The sequence below is a fragment of the Fundulus heteroclitus genome, chromosome 12 (assembly GCF_011125445.2).
Source record: "Fundulus heteroclitus isolate FHET01 chromosome 12, MU-UCD_Fhet_4.1, whole genome shotgun sequence".
Taxonomy (NCBI): Eukaryota; Metazoa; Chordata; class Actinopteri; order Cyprinodontiformes; family Fundulidae; genus Fundulus; species Fundulus heteroclitus.
Window position 1 is genome coordinate 46,746,328 of NC_046372.1, and position 16,573 is coordinate 46,762,900.

Sequence of the window (16,573 nt, forward strand, 5' to 3'; positions counted from 1 at the left end):
GTGCTTTTTGTCTCTCTTGTTGTGTCTCTGTTCTGTCTTCTGTAACCCCAGTCGGTTGAGGCGGATGACCGTTCATACTGAGCCTGGTTCTGCTGGAGGTTTTCCTTCCCGTTAATGGGTGGTTTTTCTTTCCACTGTCGCTTCATGCTTGCTCAGTATGAGGAATTGCTGCAAAGCCATGTACAATGCAGACGACTCTCCCTGTGGCTCTACGGTTCCCCAGGAGTGAATGCTGCTTGTCGGGACTTTGAAGCAATCAACTGGTTCCCTTAGATAGGAAATTTTTGACCAATCTGTATAATCTGACTGATTTTGACTTTGTAAAGTGCCTCGAGATGACATGTTTCATGAATTTGCGCTATGTAAAAAAAATTTAATTGAATTGAATTGAAATTCTTCCTTACACAATAGGTTTAACTGAGATGTTTGTAGGCTGCCTTGCTTGCAGTCCTTTTCAGCTTTATACAGAAATCTTCAATTAGACTGAGATCATAGCTTTATGATGTCTTTTTCTACAATATAGGGCTGGATGATAATTCAATAACAATACATATCGATCGATAGACGTGTATCGATGATAGAAAAAAAAAGGTTAATAAAAAGTTCAATAGAATAACAGCTTTCCTTCCTCATGCAGTTTAACTTTGTAGGTTAATATTACATTAATTACATCCTCCCAACCAATCACAAACATAGACCCAGGAATGCTCCGCCCCCAAGCCCCGCCCCTTCAAAGAATTCAGAGAGCACACATTCTTTTTTCTTTGTTTAAAAACTTGCAGTTTTGGTAAAAAGTTGGTTGAATAAATGATTGAGTTTGAATTCAGTGTTTTGTGTGTTCTGTATCTAAAAATAGGTCACTAAGCAACAGCATAAAATGGCCAAGTGGTGGACTAAAAATATATGTTTTCAATTAGATGATAATTATTGATATTGATCAATAGGATTTCTAAAATATCGATATGTTTTTTTTCCTATAACGTCCAGCCCTAATACAGTATACGTAAATATCTGGTTTGAACTGTTGATAACTGCTTGTTAATTGGACCGGCTGCTCTTGTAAAGTGCCTTGAAGTAACATTTGTTGTGAATTTATGCTATGCAAAAAAAAAACGAACTTAAATCTCACCAAAAACAGTTCTAAAATGTTTCCCAATTAAGATGTTGAGTTTTATCAGTAACTTCAGTGAAATGGTGTCCACAGGTTATTCTTGTTGGACTCAGAAGAAAAGGAACAAAACAGAAATGGGGCCAATATGTAACAGAGGAACAATTGTGGAGTATTTGCTAGTCAGCTAACTGCTCTCTACTTTATTTCAACGTGTTTCATTACATTAGACGTTTGTCAACTTAAGCTTTCAGACTGGGTGCTATATCCCCTCTTTGTCAATATATAATGCATAGTGGATAGTCATCCACATCCACTATCAAAACTATATGTTTTCATCCAAAAACATATAGTAAACACAATCTGATGTAATGTAGAGATAAACAACGGCCAGATCTAAACGACTTGCTGGTTAAGGCTACCAAATAACATATTTACAGTCAGAGATGGGTAAATCCAGTTTCAGAAAGTAAAATCCCTGGTTTTCCCTCATCCTGTTCACTTAAACTGGTGATTGTAGTCCCTGGTTCAATCCGAATACCCTTATAGAGCAAGGACTCTAGCCAAAGCAGAAGTGCATCAGCAGTCGCCATGTCCAAATAGTGCAGTCAGTAAGGAAGAAGGTAGGAAAATTAACCTGAATGCTCCCTTCCACTGCTAGTTTAGTTTAGGAAACGTGCAATGTCACTTACTGGAACAGCAGCTAGGAGCAGGAGCTAAAAGCTATTATTAAAGGTATTTTGGACTGAGCCCACATCTCTGCTGTGGAGCTGGAAATGGTTGGAACTCATTTCTGGACAGGCTTTTACTTTCTGAACCTGGATTACCCACATCTGTATACAGTGCTTGTCAGAGGTTTACTACATATCCCCATCATCAGCATGAATATTAAGTGTAGGCTTTTAACTCTGAGTTGAATTGTTTTTTTTTTTTAAATCAAGGTGGAATGATTACTCAACAAAAAAATATTTATTTTAAAAACAAGAAATGTGTAAACAAGCAGTTTTTCCTCTGATCCAATCAAATACATACATGCATACATACCAAGTAATATTTTTATTAATGTCCGAAGCTGCACCCTTTGTGGGTGGTGGGCAGTTTGCATTGTTACCGATATACAAACCAGTAGAATAATGACAAACAGGAAAATCTGATTTGTCAGCTGAAACATCTTATTTAACGGATACATAAAAGGTTTTTCTTTTGTTTTTCAGAACTTCTGCCGACAATCTTTTTCTGTACTTTTTAATAATAATTAATACTGTCTTAGAAAAAGTTTAATAGCAGAAATTCTTCAATGATGAACGGTTTGTGCGTCCTGGTTGTCTCAAGAGATTATGTGAAAGATTTGATCTTCCTCTTTCTTTGACAGAAGCTCCCAAACAGCCAGTGGTGCACAAAATGTACTCATTTAAATGGGGTGGACCAAATCCGTTTTGCAATTCTTATCCACTGTAGACACAATCTTTGAAGATCAGGTGGAACACGTCCATCTATTACTAGCAGTTTTTTTTCCTGTCCACACAATTTAGTGGTCCTTATGTGGAAACTTTGAAGATCAGGACCTCAGAGGTTTCCAAATAATGACAAGACGTTTGGATGAGTTAATGTGAGCCTTTCAAACCTAAGAACATTGTACCAACTTTTGAGTATATGATATCATACTGAGCATATGGTATCATGCTCAGGGGCCCTGTTTATGGCCAGGAGAATTGACGCGTTACACAAAGCAAGTGGAATAATACAGATGAAGGACTACTTCCAAACTCTCCAACTACACCTCCAATCAATATCTAGATGGTTGAAACGAGAGCACAATGAACCCACATAGAAATTAGAACAGGTTTTGGAATAAGACTCCAAAAAGTGTATGATTTATTTGTTTGTGACTTGCCAATGAGACATTTACCCAAATGGGTTTAGGTCTGTACTCTTAATTTTGACCCTATGAAGATGTGCACCCAATTCTAGTTTTCAAAGTGTATTGTGTGCTGTTTGCTGCTTAATCATTCCACCCTGAGAAAACAATGTTTCAAATGCATCATAAAACCCCTAAATGAAAATGAGGTTAATGCTGATGGTTAGAATGTGTGAACTTCTGACAGGAAGTGTAACTAGGATGACTCTGACTGCTGATGATGATTATGGAAACAGCTACACCATAAAAAAAACTCAGATAATGGTGTCAAGTAGAAACAGAGACAATAACCTATAAAAATAGTTTAAGATTAGTTAGCAGTATGTTCGTCCAGGTCCATTGCGAGGCTTAAGGTGTTCTCATCACATTGCAGGGTTTCTTAGACTTAGACAAACTTTATTGTCATTTTGCATGCACAGAGTGCATACAAAACACAATTTTGTTGCATTCTGGGATGGGATGATCAGAATATAGACACAACATAGAGTTTTGAAACATTCCTGTTTTCAATTGAAGAATATGAAAAATATGTAATTCTGCTCGGTGGAAAGATTACCAGAACTCATCACTGCGAATTTAAGCCTCCACACAACTTCAACTATACACAACATATGGGAAATTTTACACAAGTGAATTCTTAGGAAAGCAATGAGCTGATAGGATCAACTGGACAGATGACAGTGGAAGAAGGCGGAGTTTGCGCTTTTCAATCTTGTCTTCTTGCTCTCCATCAAGGGCGCGCGTGTGTGTGGCGTACAGAGGCGCTCCTCTTCCATCTGCAGCTCAACAACCTGCGTGAAGGAAAGTGAAAGGCATTAGCAGCAACTCCTGGCTCTGTCTCATGTGACGTGTGTTTGTCTTATGAGTGTGTTTGTGTACAAAGGAGGACAGACGAAGGGAGGCACGTGAAAGGCGCAGTGAAAGAGAGCAGGTGTTGGAGTGCTTAATGGCAGATAGTGTGAATGGCCGCTGCTGGCCCATCCTGATTAAGGCAATGAACCCCTGCTTTGTCTCCAAACTGAGCGTGCTGCAGCACTCACACACTGTTCATCAGGTTCTTCTTGCAGAGGCCTCAACATTTAACGAAGCTATGAAAGATTTCCTCTCTACTGCCTAACCACTTAGAACATTTGACAGCGATGATTTAACCCTCTGGAAATATGGAGACCATCTGTTGTGTCCATCTCTACGTTCACTTCAACAAAGAACACAAGGAGCAGGTTTCACACATACCTGATGCTGCATAAATAAGCCTATTTTTCTGTTTCACTTCCAATCAACTCTTTGTATCACATGCAACTCTTTCTTATCTGAGGTTCTCTACAATATACTATAAAAAACAACCTAGCCTGTTGCATATTTTGCATTGCAAAAAGTATTGTTGACTATTATGTTAGAATGAGTTGATGCACTCTGCTCAACTATCAGACGTAAATGCTGACATATTCTGTGTTTTCAAGGCTGCTTTGAATACTTGTGTTGTTTAAGAAGAATAGGGAAACATTCAGTACGGCAATTTTATTATGAGGAATATATCCTGCAGTTTCTAGAACCTCACACTCATAATATGGTAATACATGCAACCATAGATGCACAGTGCTGTGACAAACTATTTGCTCTCTCACCACTTCTGTTTTGCCTTTGTTGTCATTGTTAAATGTTTTAGATGATAAGATTTATTAAAGAAAATTAACCTGGCCCAATGTCGAAAAAGTAATCACATCCAGCTTTCCTTGTAAAATTATAAATGAACTTTGATTAACCACACTTCTTTGGTTCAACTCCACTAGCCTGATCACTTAAACAGAGCCTGACAACATAAAGTAGGCTTATGTAATGAAGCAACACATTATGCCCTGACCTAAAGAAATTCAAGGACAGGTAAGAGGCCAAGTCCTTGCCATGACACAGCCTGTACATGGTTTCAAAATAATTTCTAAGGCTTTGGGACTCCAGCGAACCACAGTGAGAGACATTATTCACAGTTAGAGCAAACATAGAACAGTGGTGAACCTTCTCAAGAGTGACCAGCCTACCATAATTACTCTAAGAGGGCCTCAATGACTCATCCAGGGCCCCATTTCAGAAAGATTGGCCGATCTACTCTGAGTAGTTCTAGCTCATTCTGTCATCAGCATTTTTGGTTTCAGAACAGGTGATACCAATCAGGTAACTAAACTCAGCGTCCAATCAACCTTGAGTTAAACGCAAGCATGATCATGTGCATGAAAGAAGCCCTCATCAATTGAACACAGATAACATGATTTACCAAGGCAATGGCAGGAAATAAGAAGCCTCCAAGTGCGCAATTTCCGTGAATAGAATTAAAAATCTTTAATGAAGACATATGGAGAATATTAAACCATAAGAAACAGTGCTGTGGCTGCAGAAAAAGCGAGTTAGTGGCAGAGAATTGCTGAAAGGTAAATGCATGACTGATATGAGAGTTATTTTAAGGAGAGTTAAAGTTGTATTCTCACAGTACAGTCATTGGTGGGGGAAGGGGACGCATTGATTACGTGTCTATGTGCAACCTGACAGGCATTGAAAGGACATAGCAACAAATCATGATCAAGTATGAAAATACAGTTTAATCAGGTACAGTTAAGTTTTAAGTTATTCGTATATTTACCATTCAACAACGACAGCATTAATTGGCTATAATCAACATTTGCAATTAAAGATTGGATGGTCTGAGTTGTCGAAATAAATGATATGTTCATTAATTTTTTTGCCAGAATTTAGCTTCACCTATTTTTCTAAAAAAATAGCTGACACTGACTTTCTTATAGGTGTATAATTTGTGCTAGCCTAATTTTATATTAACCATAGGGTATATTTATATTTCAAGTTCAAGTAAAGGTGCCGTTATTTAAGTGAAATAATGATGTGCCGTAGCCATAACAAATAGGTCAGAACTGAGAGCGCTGAGAGCCCCTTGTTGTGTTAGGAAAGTGATGTGCAGGCTGAGAATATTAACATAATTCATTGACACTGGTGAAAAACAGTAGCGTTTGAAAATATATTAATCCAGAAATTATAATACATTTAATTGTGGCCTGATCAGCCTCTTCCAACCAAGATTTTTCTGGAGTATTTGTGCTCCAGCAGCATACAGGCTCCTCCAGAAAAGGACACACCTTTTCTGATGCTTCCTTGTGCAGATCTCAGCTAAAAAGGAGGAAAAACTCAGAGTTTGCCCAAACAACCCTGCTATTGAGCAAGGTTGTTTCACAGAGTAATTTGTTGTCATATTTTGACTTAGGGTAATGGCTTCTGAGCTTTCTGAACCAGAAAAGCCAGGGGAAGCAGGAGTTTACCCCAGAAATTACTCTGAATATCCACTAACCCAGCTTTCTGAAACGGGGCTCAGGAGTTTACAAAAAGACCACATATATACAATTAAAATATTCCAGATCTCAGTTGCCTCAGTTAAGGTCAGAATTCAAGATTCAACAATCCAAAAGAAACGGTACAAAAATGGCCTCCAAGAGAGAGTCCAAGGGCTAAAACCATTGCTGTCCAAAAACCAAAAACAAAGGTCTGTCTCCACTTTGACAAAAATACATCTCTATAATCCACAAGATCTCTGTAAAAAATTTCTTTGGACTGAAAAGATTAAAAAAGGAACGTCTTGGAAGGTAACCCATCCTGCATAAAACCAAAAACATTTTGGAATAACATTTCAAAAATAGTGGTGATTGTAGTGTGAAGGTCAAGGGTTGCTTTGCCTCTTCAACTGGATGAATTGCCATACTTAACAAAATACTGGTGCAGAAAATCTTGAAGGAGCATGTCCAACCATCAGTTTGAGACTTTAAACTCAAGCAGACTGGGGTTATGCAGCAGGACAATGATCCAAAGCACAACAGCAAGTTCACGTCTGAACGGCTGAAAAAACAAAAAGAGGATTTTGGGGTGGCTCTAAGTTATAATACGATCACAGCATCTGATTAAACATATATGATTAAGATGCCTTGGTCTGACCTTAAACTAGCTGTTCGCTGCCTTAGGGTCTCCCTTGAACACTTCTGGGGAGATTAGGTTCAAAACTGGACTTTAACTAGGCCTTTCTAGCACCACAATCAGTTTCCTTTTCAACCCTATAGCTTTATAGCTGTGTTTGGGAGCATTGCCCTGTTGATGACCAATACCATGGCCCATACCAACTGTCCAACACAGTGCTGGACAGTTGGTATAAGGGGCTTGTGCCAATATACAATCTTTTATTTTAAATATAGTGCTGCGCATTTTGCCGTAATACATCTAATTTGGTGTTATCTGTCCAAATGATACCGGAACAGGAGTTTTGTGACTCATTCAGATGTAATGTTACGAATGTCATTCAGTTGACTTCTTTATGAGGAGAAGACTTTTCTCCTGAAAACGCTTCCAAAGAAGCCAAATTTATCAATCATATTCTAATGCTACTGTTATGAACGTCAACATTTTATACTGAGGCTTTTACAGAGATGGAACTCGGACCTCAGAGGGAAGTCACTGGGACTAATAGAAAGACAAACAACCATTAATATTTTGTACTTGTGAACAATCATTCCGATTGCAGAATAATTGATTTTCAGATCATTCATTTTCATTGTGTTGACACAAACTGATAGTTATAGTTTGTTTTGAGTTTCAAAGATTCTTTACTGTCACCGCATGTTACCGTGGTGAAATTTCTTTTTGGCCAAGAGTACACAAAATAAAGACAAACAAACAAACAAACAGGCAACGAAGAAGGGTTACAGTGTTTGTTTTTCTCATTATAGCTTTCAAAATATTAAAAAAGTAAAAGGAGCGTCACAGATAACAAATAATGAGGTAGTACAGCGCTTGTGTAATGATGATTTGAAGCTTGCTGGACAGAGCGATGACGATCATTTTTAATGTGCATTTCATTGGCAGCACATGGCTGCTGCTAGCTCTCTTAAATTCTATGGAGGCAGAGTGGCTGTATTTACATGTTTTTCTTCATGACCTTTCCATTTGGGCTTCATTTCTTTTTAATGAATTATGCGGAAACCTCCACTGTGACGTGAAAGTCTGAAAGAGTCATGTAGAAAAACAACTAACACTGCTGAAGGTAGCTACACTCAGTTTATCCTTTGAATGCACCAACAGTCTGCCACAATTGTCTAATTAAAATGAAAAATGGATTTGAACATTTCAAAAGATCACTTACAGTATGTACAGAAAGTTTTAATCTATGTGAACTGAACTTTGAACTATTTCTTGTAAAGTGTGATCTTCTCATACAAAGCTGAAACAAACTATAACTTTGTACCTGATGGCTTAAACCCAGTCAGCTGCACCACCTGGAAATACATAAACAAAATAAGCATACATACATTACACATTTATATTGAACTCCTACACTTAGAATAGAAAAGTAAGCACATCCTTGTGGTCGATTATTTCTTATTGTATCAAGGCTTCTTGGTAATAAATCGATACTGTAGAAAGGCTTGTTTATTTCCCTTTAAATGGTGCTACATTTGTAAGGAAAATATGTTTGTAGGCTGAGTGGCAGTTTTCTGCCTTAGCAATCAGTTGTTGGAGCCCAGCTGTAGATGGAAAGCAAGGACTGAACTACACACACAGACAACAAAAGAGACTAAAAACACTGTATCCCAGAATGCACAATATCAACCTGTTTCTATTATAACACCCTGGAAGGAGGACATCAGCATGACATCATATTGAATCCTAATTTATGCTTCAGGTACTTCATGAGCAACCGGTGCCTGATTTGCTCTTGATCAGCAGCTTCTGATCAGCGACATCTGATCAACAGCATCTATAAACATGGATCCCGTTACAGTGATCATTTGGTGTGTGTTCCAACCAGGCCATGTTTGACTGATCTGGATAGGGCAGGAGCTCTGCAGAAGCAAGCTGTTGTAATATGTGGCGGGATGTATAGTGCCAACTTCTGAGTGAAAGCCAACCTCCATATTACGTGAGATATCAGTGACATAATTGAGTTTTCCAAGCAGACGGCACCTCAAGAAAACATTTCCTCATCAAGTCAGCAGTTAGGAAGTGTAGGCAGTCTTCTGATCAAGAGTCAACATTTGAAGAACTATAAGGGTAATGGCTCTCTCCAGACAATCCGATGTGTAGAAGACAAAAAGAATGCTATGCTAACTGCTGCATCAGTAAAGTAAAAGCTTTTGGTGGAGGCAGTGTGATGGTGTGGGCCAGCCTTTCCATCACAGAAATAACAATGCTTGTCATCATTAGATGCAATCTCAATGTATGAGAGATATCTAGAGGAGATGTCAGTGCTCGTCCCCACACTGCAGGGATCATGGGAGCCTACCTCCCCACATTTTGGAATCGAGAGGATAGAACGGCTGATCTGTAGTCCTGACCTTAACCCAAATGAAGACTTGTGGGATAAGCTTGGTTGCCCCATACTAACCAACAGAACCACAATGAACTAGATCCAGTGAATGCTGGTTGAAGAATGACATGCCGTCATACAGCAGTGTGTGACTAAAATGATGACAATTGTGGTGGTGTACAGTTTTCCTACACTCTACTAAGGCCTCGATTGGGTTAGAAAAGTGTTAAATTGCAATTGTGACTTGTTTGTTTAAGCTTCAGTCATCCATAGAAATAAATGACACCAAACTTGTCAGTAGCAGAATATGCCTTTTGACATGGGCAGAGAGGAAATTTTTATTAGGTGCAACCCGTATTACTCAACTCTGCTGCTTAACTCACAAGTGTCATATTTTGTATGTTGGGTAGGACCAAAATCCAAGACAGGAACTTGGGATGAGCATGATGGAGGTTCAATAACACAAACAAAAAATGACAGATCTTGCACAAGAAGAACAGGACATAGGGAAGAGTAACAAGGATAAACCAACAAAGAACAATGAAAACCAGTGAGATTATATACTGAGGGAAGAGTGGAGAATGAGTATCCTGATACATCTCAATAAGCCAGATAAAAAGAAAAATGAAAAGTTCATTAGGTCTTAGAGCAATGTGGTCATCCCAACTGGACTTTCCTCAGAGCAGACAAGAAACACAAACAGGACTCCAGTCAGCCATCGAGTGAAAAGGAGGATCCCAAACCCACACCAGTATTCATTCCGTATGTTGTGGGAGTTTCAGAGAAACAGAGAAATTTATTTTGTAAACATGACATCCCAGTGGCTTTCAAACCCCAAAAAAATTTACGGCAAAGACTGATTCAAAGATCCGGTCCCCCTTCACAAACAGAGCAATGTTATGTATATTGTTAAGTGTTAGGAGGACTGGGACCAGTTATACATCAGGAAAACAAAATACCCACTGGCCAAAAGGATGGTCCAGGACAGAAGAACAACATCATCAGGCCAGGATGTGATAGTTGACACTCATCTGGTAACCTGACCAGGCAGATTGATAATGTGAAGTACTCCAGGTTCCACACAATATCAATCTGGGACTGCTCCTTTCTCTAAAATCCGTTTAAAGAAATGAGCAGAACTCTCCAAAGTGATAGGGCATTCTTCTTTCAAAGATGAAACTGTGGATTCTGACCAAATAGATGTGATAGCAGCAGCTATGTGTGTCCTCCCGTGCTGCCATGTTTTTATTGGTTCAGCAGCTCTTGCTTTCGTTGCAGCTGTATGTCTCGCCTTAAACCACAATACTGCAACGTGATTGGCCCAACCCCTGTTTTTGGTTTGAGCACAAACGGTTGAAGCAGGAGCGGTACAAGATGGATTCTCGTGTGATTGTGAATGCACAAATACAGCGAAAATTCATCTTGAAGGCAAGGTTACTCATCTGCAGGCTAGTGGTCACTCTTTTAGTGATAAAGACTTTCTTATCATGGAAAGGGAGGAACATTAGTTTGAGAGAGGAGTAAAGTTAGCCATTTTTGTGAAGAGAAACTACTTGTCGTTAAACAACAGTGAAGACCTCTGGGTCTAAATGTCCCCTTATTACAATGCTGTTATTGTGAGTATAACTCAGCCCTTTGGTAACAATAGGTGGCCATCAGAGCAAAAAACAAAACAAAACGATAAAAAAACAGTTTTGATTGTCACTGGTAAATGTTTTGATCCACTATGCAAAGTTACTGCTTATAAGGCTAAGTTTACATGTAACTCCTAAGACAGAAGAGGTCTCTTGGTCTTTAATAAAGAACACCTTGTCCAGAGGACCTACTATAGGTTTCTTTTTTTTTTCTTTTTTTTTTTTTTTTACATTGAACGAAGTGAGGTAATTAGGGGATTAAGAGCAGTCTTGGAGGAGAACAAACAGGCAAACTGAGGTAAGGTCAATAATTTACTCAGAGGGAGCTGAACTAAGACACAAATACACATTTAACCAAGAGGAAAAGACTGACATTAATCTAGGGGAAAAAATGTGGAATATAGAAGGAACAGAACACAAGAACAACAGAAGGAGAAATTGAACACAAAAGAGTGAACTAATATGGAAACATCCTTTTGAACTAACAAAAAGTTGAAAGAGATCAAAAATGCAAATAAAAATCCAAAACATCCAAGGATTATAACAACAATGTATTTTCCTAACAAATATGGCATTATCTATAGGAAAATTAACAGGCTTTCTAATAATATAAGATTTATTGCCAAGAAGTATTATTACAACAAAGAAATGAAACGGAAATTTCTATACACATTGTTCAAGGTTTAGGATTTTAGAAAACATAGCTCATTAATGTGGCCCAAATGTTACTCACTTGGTTTCCTGATGCTTGTCTCAAAGAGAAATTGATAAAGCTTTCCTTTTTGAAACTCTCTGAAAGAAGCAAAAGAAAACACCTATTTCAACTGAATGTTTGGGTTTGTCTTTGTGAAACCACATATTTGTTTATGCAAGGTCAAAAAAGTAAGCTAGCCTGAGTATAATACAAGCAAAGCTTTTCAGAACTCACAAAGCACAGCTAAAATGTGTACAGTCCAACACAAAAGAGAAAAAAATCTGTCAATTCTACATTCCTTTACTGATACATTTGCTTTGTTAGTCCTACTGTTCATTGTCCTTATGTCACATTGCTTGTGAGTATCCTTTAATTCTCAACACCCTGATGTCCACCATTATTCCATGATTCAGTCACAGGTCTTGGTACAGGGACTTTTAAAGAGCAGAGTCTGTCTTCCACTTTTTATCAGTTGTCTTTAAAATAGGGAGAAACTTATAAGGTGACTTCCCAAATTTCCTCCTTTTCTGACCACTGCTATGAAAAGGTTAGGAAGGCAAGGAAACCTCATGGTTTCACTTTGATGTTACATGATTCAACAAGATATCTTAAGAGTTTCCTAATTTTTCTATAAACACTGCAGTATTGAAGGTCTGCAACACTTTCTAGAGTGATAAAGGTATTTGATTATAAATGTATATATTGAGGAGATTTTGAAATACATTTTTTGATCTTAAGTAAGAAAGCTCAACAAATGACAGTGTTGGGCCCAGCCATGGCAGGGAACTGCACACAGAGAATAAATGAGACTCTAAATCCGAGAATTCACAGCATTAACTCCTTTTAATGACAGCTTTCAGAAGGAGGACTTCCCTACAAATAGAATTCCTGTAATGGCATAGAGATATAAATGCAACAGTAGAGCAGGGTTCTTCCTCTTTGCCTGTAGTTCTCTTTGCAGGCTGCATTGGAGAGGGCACGTGCATAAATGTCTTGATATTTCTGGCTCAATAAAAGATTGCATCTTCGATAAAACCTTGGACCCAAAGTAATGTACGAACCTGTTTGTGTACCCAGTGGCTGTATTTAAGACTAGCTGCCTGAACATGTTAGTTTAAGCTCCTGCAGAAAAGAATCTGAGCCAAAGATTACCCAAGGTGAGACAATGTCCCTCATTACGTTGACAGTTGAAGTTTTGTTTTACCCGCTGCCTGAACAAGACGGCATTGAAACCACAACTCTACAAGCCTGACGTGTGTCAGTCCGAGTGTACGCTAGCCCCCCCTAGACTGGACCTATTGGAAAACCTCTTATGCTAATGCTATCGGATCTGGCAGCCGCCTGGCAAACCGTACATTTTATGGTTGGAACGAGAGCCGGTGAGCACAAGTGTGCCCCCTACTTGCCAGGAGGAGTTAAACTTGTAGCTATCTCATTTAATGTAAGAGGTTGAGTTTGGGAGGAGAAAATTAATTTAGGAAAAATCTATTTTATTCTTGTTTATTTAATTGTGTTTTGCAATCTTTTTACGTTTGGACAGCATCGAACCAGAGCAGGTCTAGTTGAGGCCTAAAGCAAGCATAAGTTGAGGTTATCTGTGATTCAGACTTTGATATGGCCAATATGGCTTACCGCCCAGGGCAGTATCTGCTGAGGGGTAGCATTAGGGCTAGAAAAGAATAGTGATCTGACAGTTGTGCCCCAAACAAATTTTCCAATAATTATTTCCATGTCCAGTCAATTTGCCATGGGCCACCAATACATGTTTATTTGTTTTATTACCGTACAAATGATGCAATGAGAATGGTTAATGATACTGAATTTGTTATCTAATTTCAACCTTTTAATTGAATGCTACATGAAAGGATAATTTCAACCTTCTTTTAAGAATCTGGATGGCATTTGATCAGCTCTAGTTCAAAATAAAAATTACTTAAACTTAGGTTGCCCCATGGTATTGTTTATGTAGATATCTTCCCTCCTGAAGAGACACCAACTTAGGTCTGTGACTGCTTCCCTTTGGTTCTCCCCCATTCTGCCTCAGTCCTTATCTAAAGGACGGAAAGAAAGGCCCTCAGACCTGGCTAAACATCATTTGCTGAGTGGCTCTGCTGTCTCTTAGGAACATCAGTGGGGTTTTCAACCAAACAGTATAAAACCACATTCTCCAGAGACTGCCGAAGCAAAAGAGTAAAAAGGTACAAGTATTAGACTGGCCAACCTTTAACTGCTGACCTGTCCATAGCAGAGAATGTGTGGAGAATTTTGATTTAAAAATGAAGGCGAAAAACCTGTTCTTCTGCAAACCTTTTGTTTGCAGGAAGAATGGAAATAAATAAATCCTGAACACTTTGTCTACTGGCATCTCTGAGGCCATGGCACCTTTTCTACCTAAAAGGTGCCATGGCCTCAGGAGTGAAAGCATTATTATCCAAACTTTTCAGAATGGTGCTACCAGCCAGAAATAAATTATTAATGCACAAAAAAAAGCCTATGGGACAATTAAATATAGTAATTGCTGTCTTTTATAATATTTACATTTTATGTACCAAAGAAAAGAAGAACAAAAAGTGCAACTAATGAGCCAGAATTTACTCCCGCAGTATGCAAGGCGGTTTAGGTCATCTTTAATAGCATTCTAACTTAACATGACGTTGTGCATAGACATGATGAACTTTTGAAACTCTCAATACTGGCGTTTAAGAAAACCTTTGCTTGTTATTTCTTTACTTACTGAATTGGAGATAACCACTGTGCACTTGTCATATTCAGGCTTCTTCTTTGAGTAAACAACACTGAGCTGAGTTCTGTTTTCTTAATACTTTGTTATATAACTGTACCAGGGAAATGAAAATGTTAAGGAGTCTTCGAAAGCTGTGCACACAAGTTCCACCATGTGCAACATGTTGTGAAGCACTGAGAAGTAGAGCTGCCAGTCAATGTATGTACTTCCAACACTGATACATAGTATTTTTGGTCAGAGGTAGAGTAGCCATATAAAGCCAAGCCCAGACTAATATGATTGTATATATTACAAAATAATTGAATTGAATTGAATTGAATTGAAAAACTTAGGTGTACTAAGAAGTTGATTTAGAGCTCACATATGCTTTAGAGCTTGATAAGAACTGTAGATGAACACCTGGCAGCGTAGGGGAGGTCATGGGGTTGAGGTATTGCAGAATCTTAGCTCAGTTAGTCCACAAAATTACTGCTGAATATTCCTTTTAATCTAGATTTGCTAAATGAGGCCTTTAGTTGTTAAAATATTCAACTAACCGATGTGCTTTACATCATTAAATGGAATAAGCAGTGCCGTAAAATGCTATTCTTACTTGCTAAACTTTGTACCCACATCAATAGGGAAAGTCCTTCTCGTTTGCTATGATATACAGTAAGTAGCATTGTTTTCTCTAGCTCTGGGTCAGACTCTGACACTAGATAATAGTATCTCGGCCATTAAACTACAAAAACGGTGAAGGGACTATAGTGAATTGCCATGGGAGATTGTAGGGGGCGGGGTGCCACATTGAAACTGCATGAAAAAGACGCAGTCTCAGAGGCTGCTGATAATGGGTTACTAGAGGGGTCTCTTGAAGTTCACTGACAAAGAACCAAAGCATTGCAGTTAAACTTTATAAAGACCACAACTGAAGGATTTGAATGTGAAAAAGAAGGACTTAATAATATTTGCACCCTTTAATGTCACTCATTTGGGTATTATGTGACAGACCAACAAAAAGAAGTTCTTAATGGTGACGCAGGAGGATGCATGGTTTACCAAATGTTTGCAAATAATGATTCTGCTAAATAAATTCCAGTGCAAACCTACTGCCTTTAGAAGTCACCCAACTACTAAACACAGTCCACCTGTGTGTATTTCCATCTCATTTTTAATACAGTTGTTTTGTTGACTGTATCAGAAGGTTTGTTAGAGAAAAATTGAGAACAACCAGCAATATGAAGACCAAGGAACAGGGCAGATGTGATCAGAAAGTGATCAGGAAAATTTAAAGTAGAGTTCTGGTATAAAATTATACCCAAGCTTTGAACATCCAAGAGCTCTGTTAAACCTACCATCTGAAATTTGGAAAGAGTATGGCAGTACTGCTAATGTACCAAAATGTGAGCATCCACCTAAACTGAAAGAATCAGCAAAGAGGCCCAGAGTAGCTTGGTAAATCCTGCATGGAGTTTGCTATATTTAGGTGACACAAACCAAAATTCAGATAAAACCAAAATTCTATGTGTTTTTCTTCCCTCTGTAAAACTTGTTTTTGGCGGATGCTTTTCTTCAGCTGGGACAGGGAAACTGGTGAGAATTGAGGGGACAACAGATGGAGCTAAATACAGCTCAGTCCTGAAGGAAAACTTGTTAGAAGCTGCAATACTTATGCATGGGGTGGAGATTCACCATCTAGCTGGACAACAACCTTAGTACTAACACGGATTAGAACAAAACATATTCATGTTCCAATGGTCTGGCCAAAGTTCACACCTAAATGCAGTTGAGAATCTATGGTAAGACTTGGAAATGAATGTTCACAGATGTTTTCCATCTATTCTGATTGAGTTTGAGCTGATATGCAATTCTATGAAAGCATACCCCACAATTCTTGAACTGAAGGGTTGATCTACAAAGTGTTTATTCAGGGGGGTGAATACAAATGCACATTACTCTTTTTAGGTTTGAACTTGTCAAATGTTTTTTAAACCACGTATCATTTCAGGCATCAACTTTAAAACTATTCACTACTTTGTGTTGGTCTATCACGCGCAATCCCAATAAAATACACTGAAGTTTCAGGCTGGAATGTGACAAAATGTGAACATGTGCAAAATGTTTTTTCACATTTTGCGTTATTATACA

General features: G+C 38.4%; 1 protein-coding gene across 3 annotated transcripts in view; it reads right to left on the minus strand.

Moving 5' to 3' along the window:
• Positions 1 to 904: 904 nt before the first annotated feature.
• adgrd2 (adhesion G protein-coupled receptor D2) overlaps positions 905 to 16,573 on the minus strand; it is a 94,350-nt gene continuing 78,681 nt past the window's right edge. For 2 of the 3 annotated variants that reach the window (XM_036144691.1, XM_036144692.1), the window contains exons 24-26: positions 11,743 to 11,801; positions 8,314 to 8,344; positions 905 to 3,817 (exon numbers count right to left, since the gene is read on the minus strand). In XM_036144691.1, coding sequence (XP_036000584.1) covers positions 3,810 to 3,817; positions 8,314 to 8,344; positions 11,743 to 11,801 — 98 coding nt within the window. In that variant the 3' untranslated portion in view covers positions 905 to 3,809. The remainder of the gene's footprint in view (positions 3,818 to 8,313; positions 8,345 to 11,742; positions 11,802 to 16,573) is intronic. The other variant, XM_036144693.1, reaches the window with a different exon arrangement.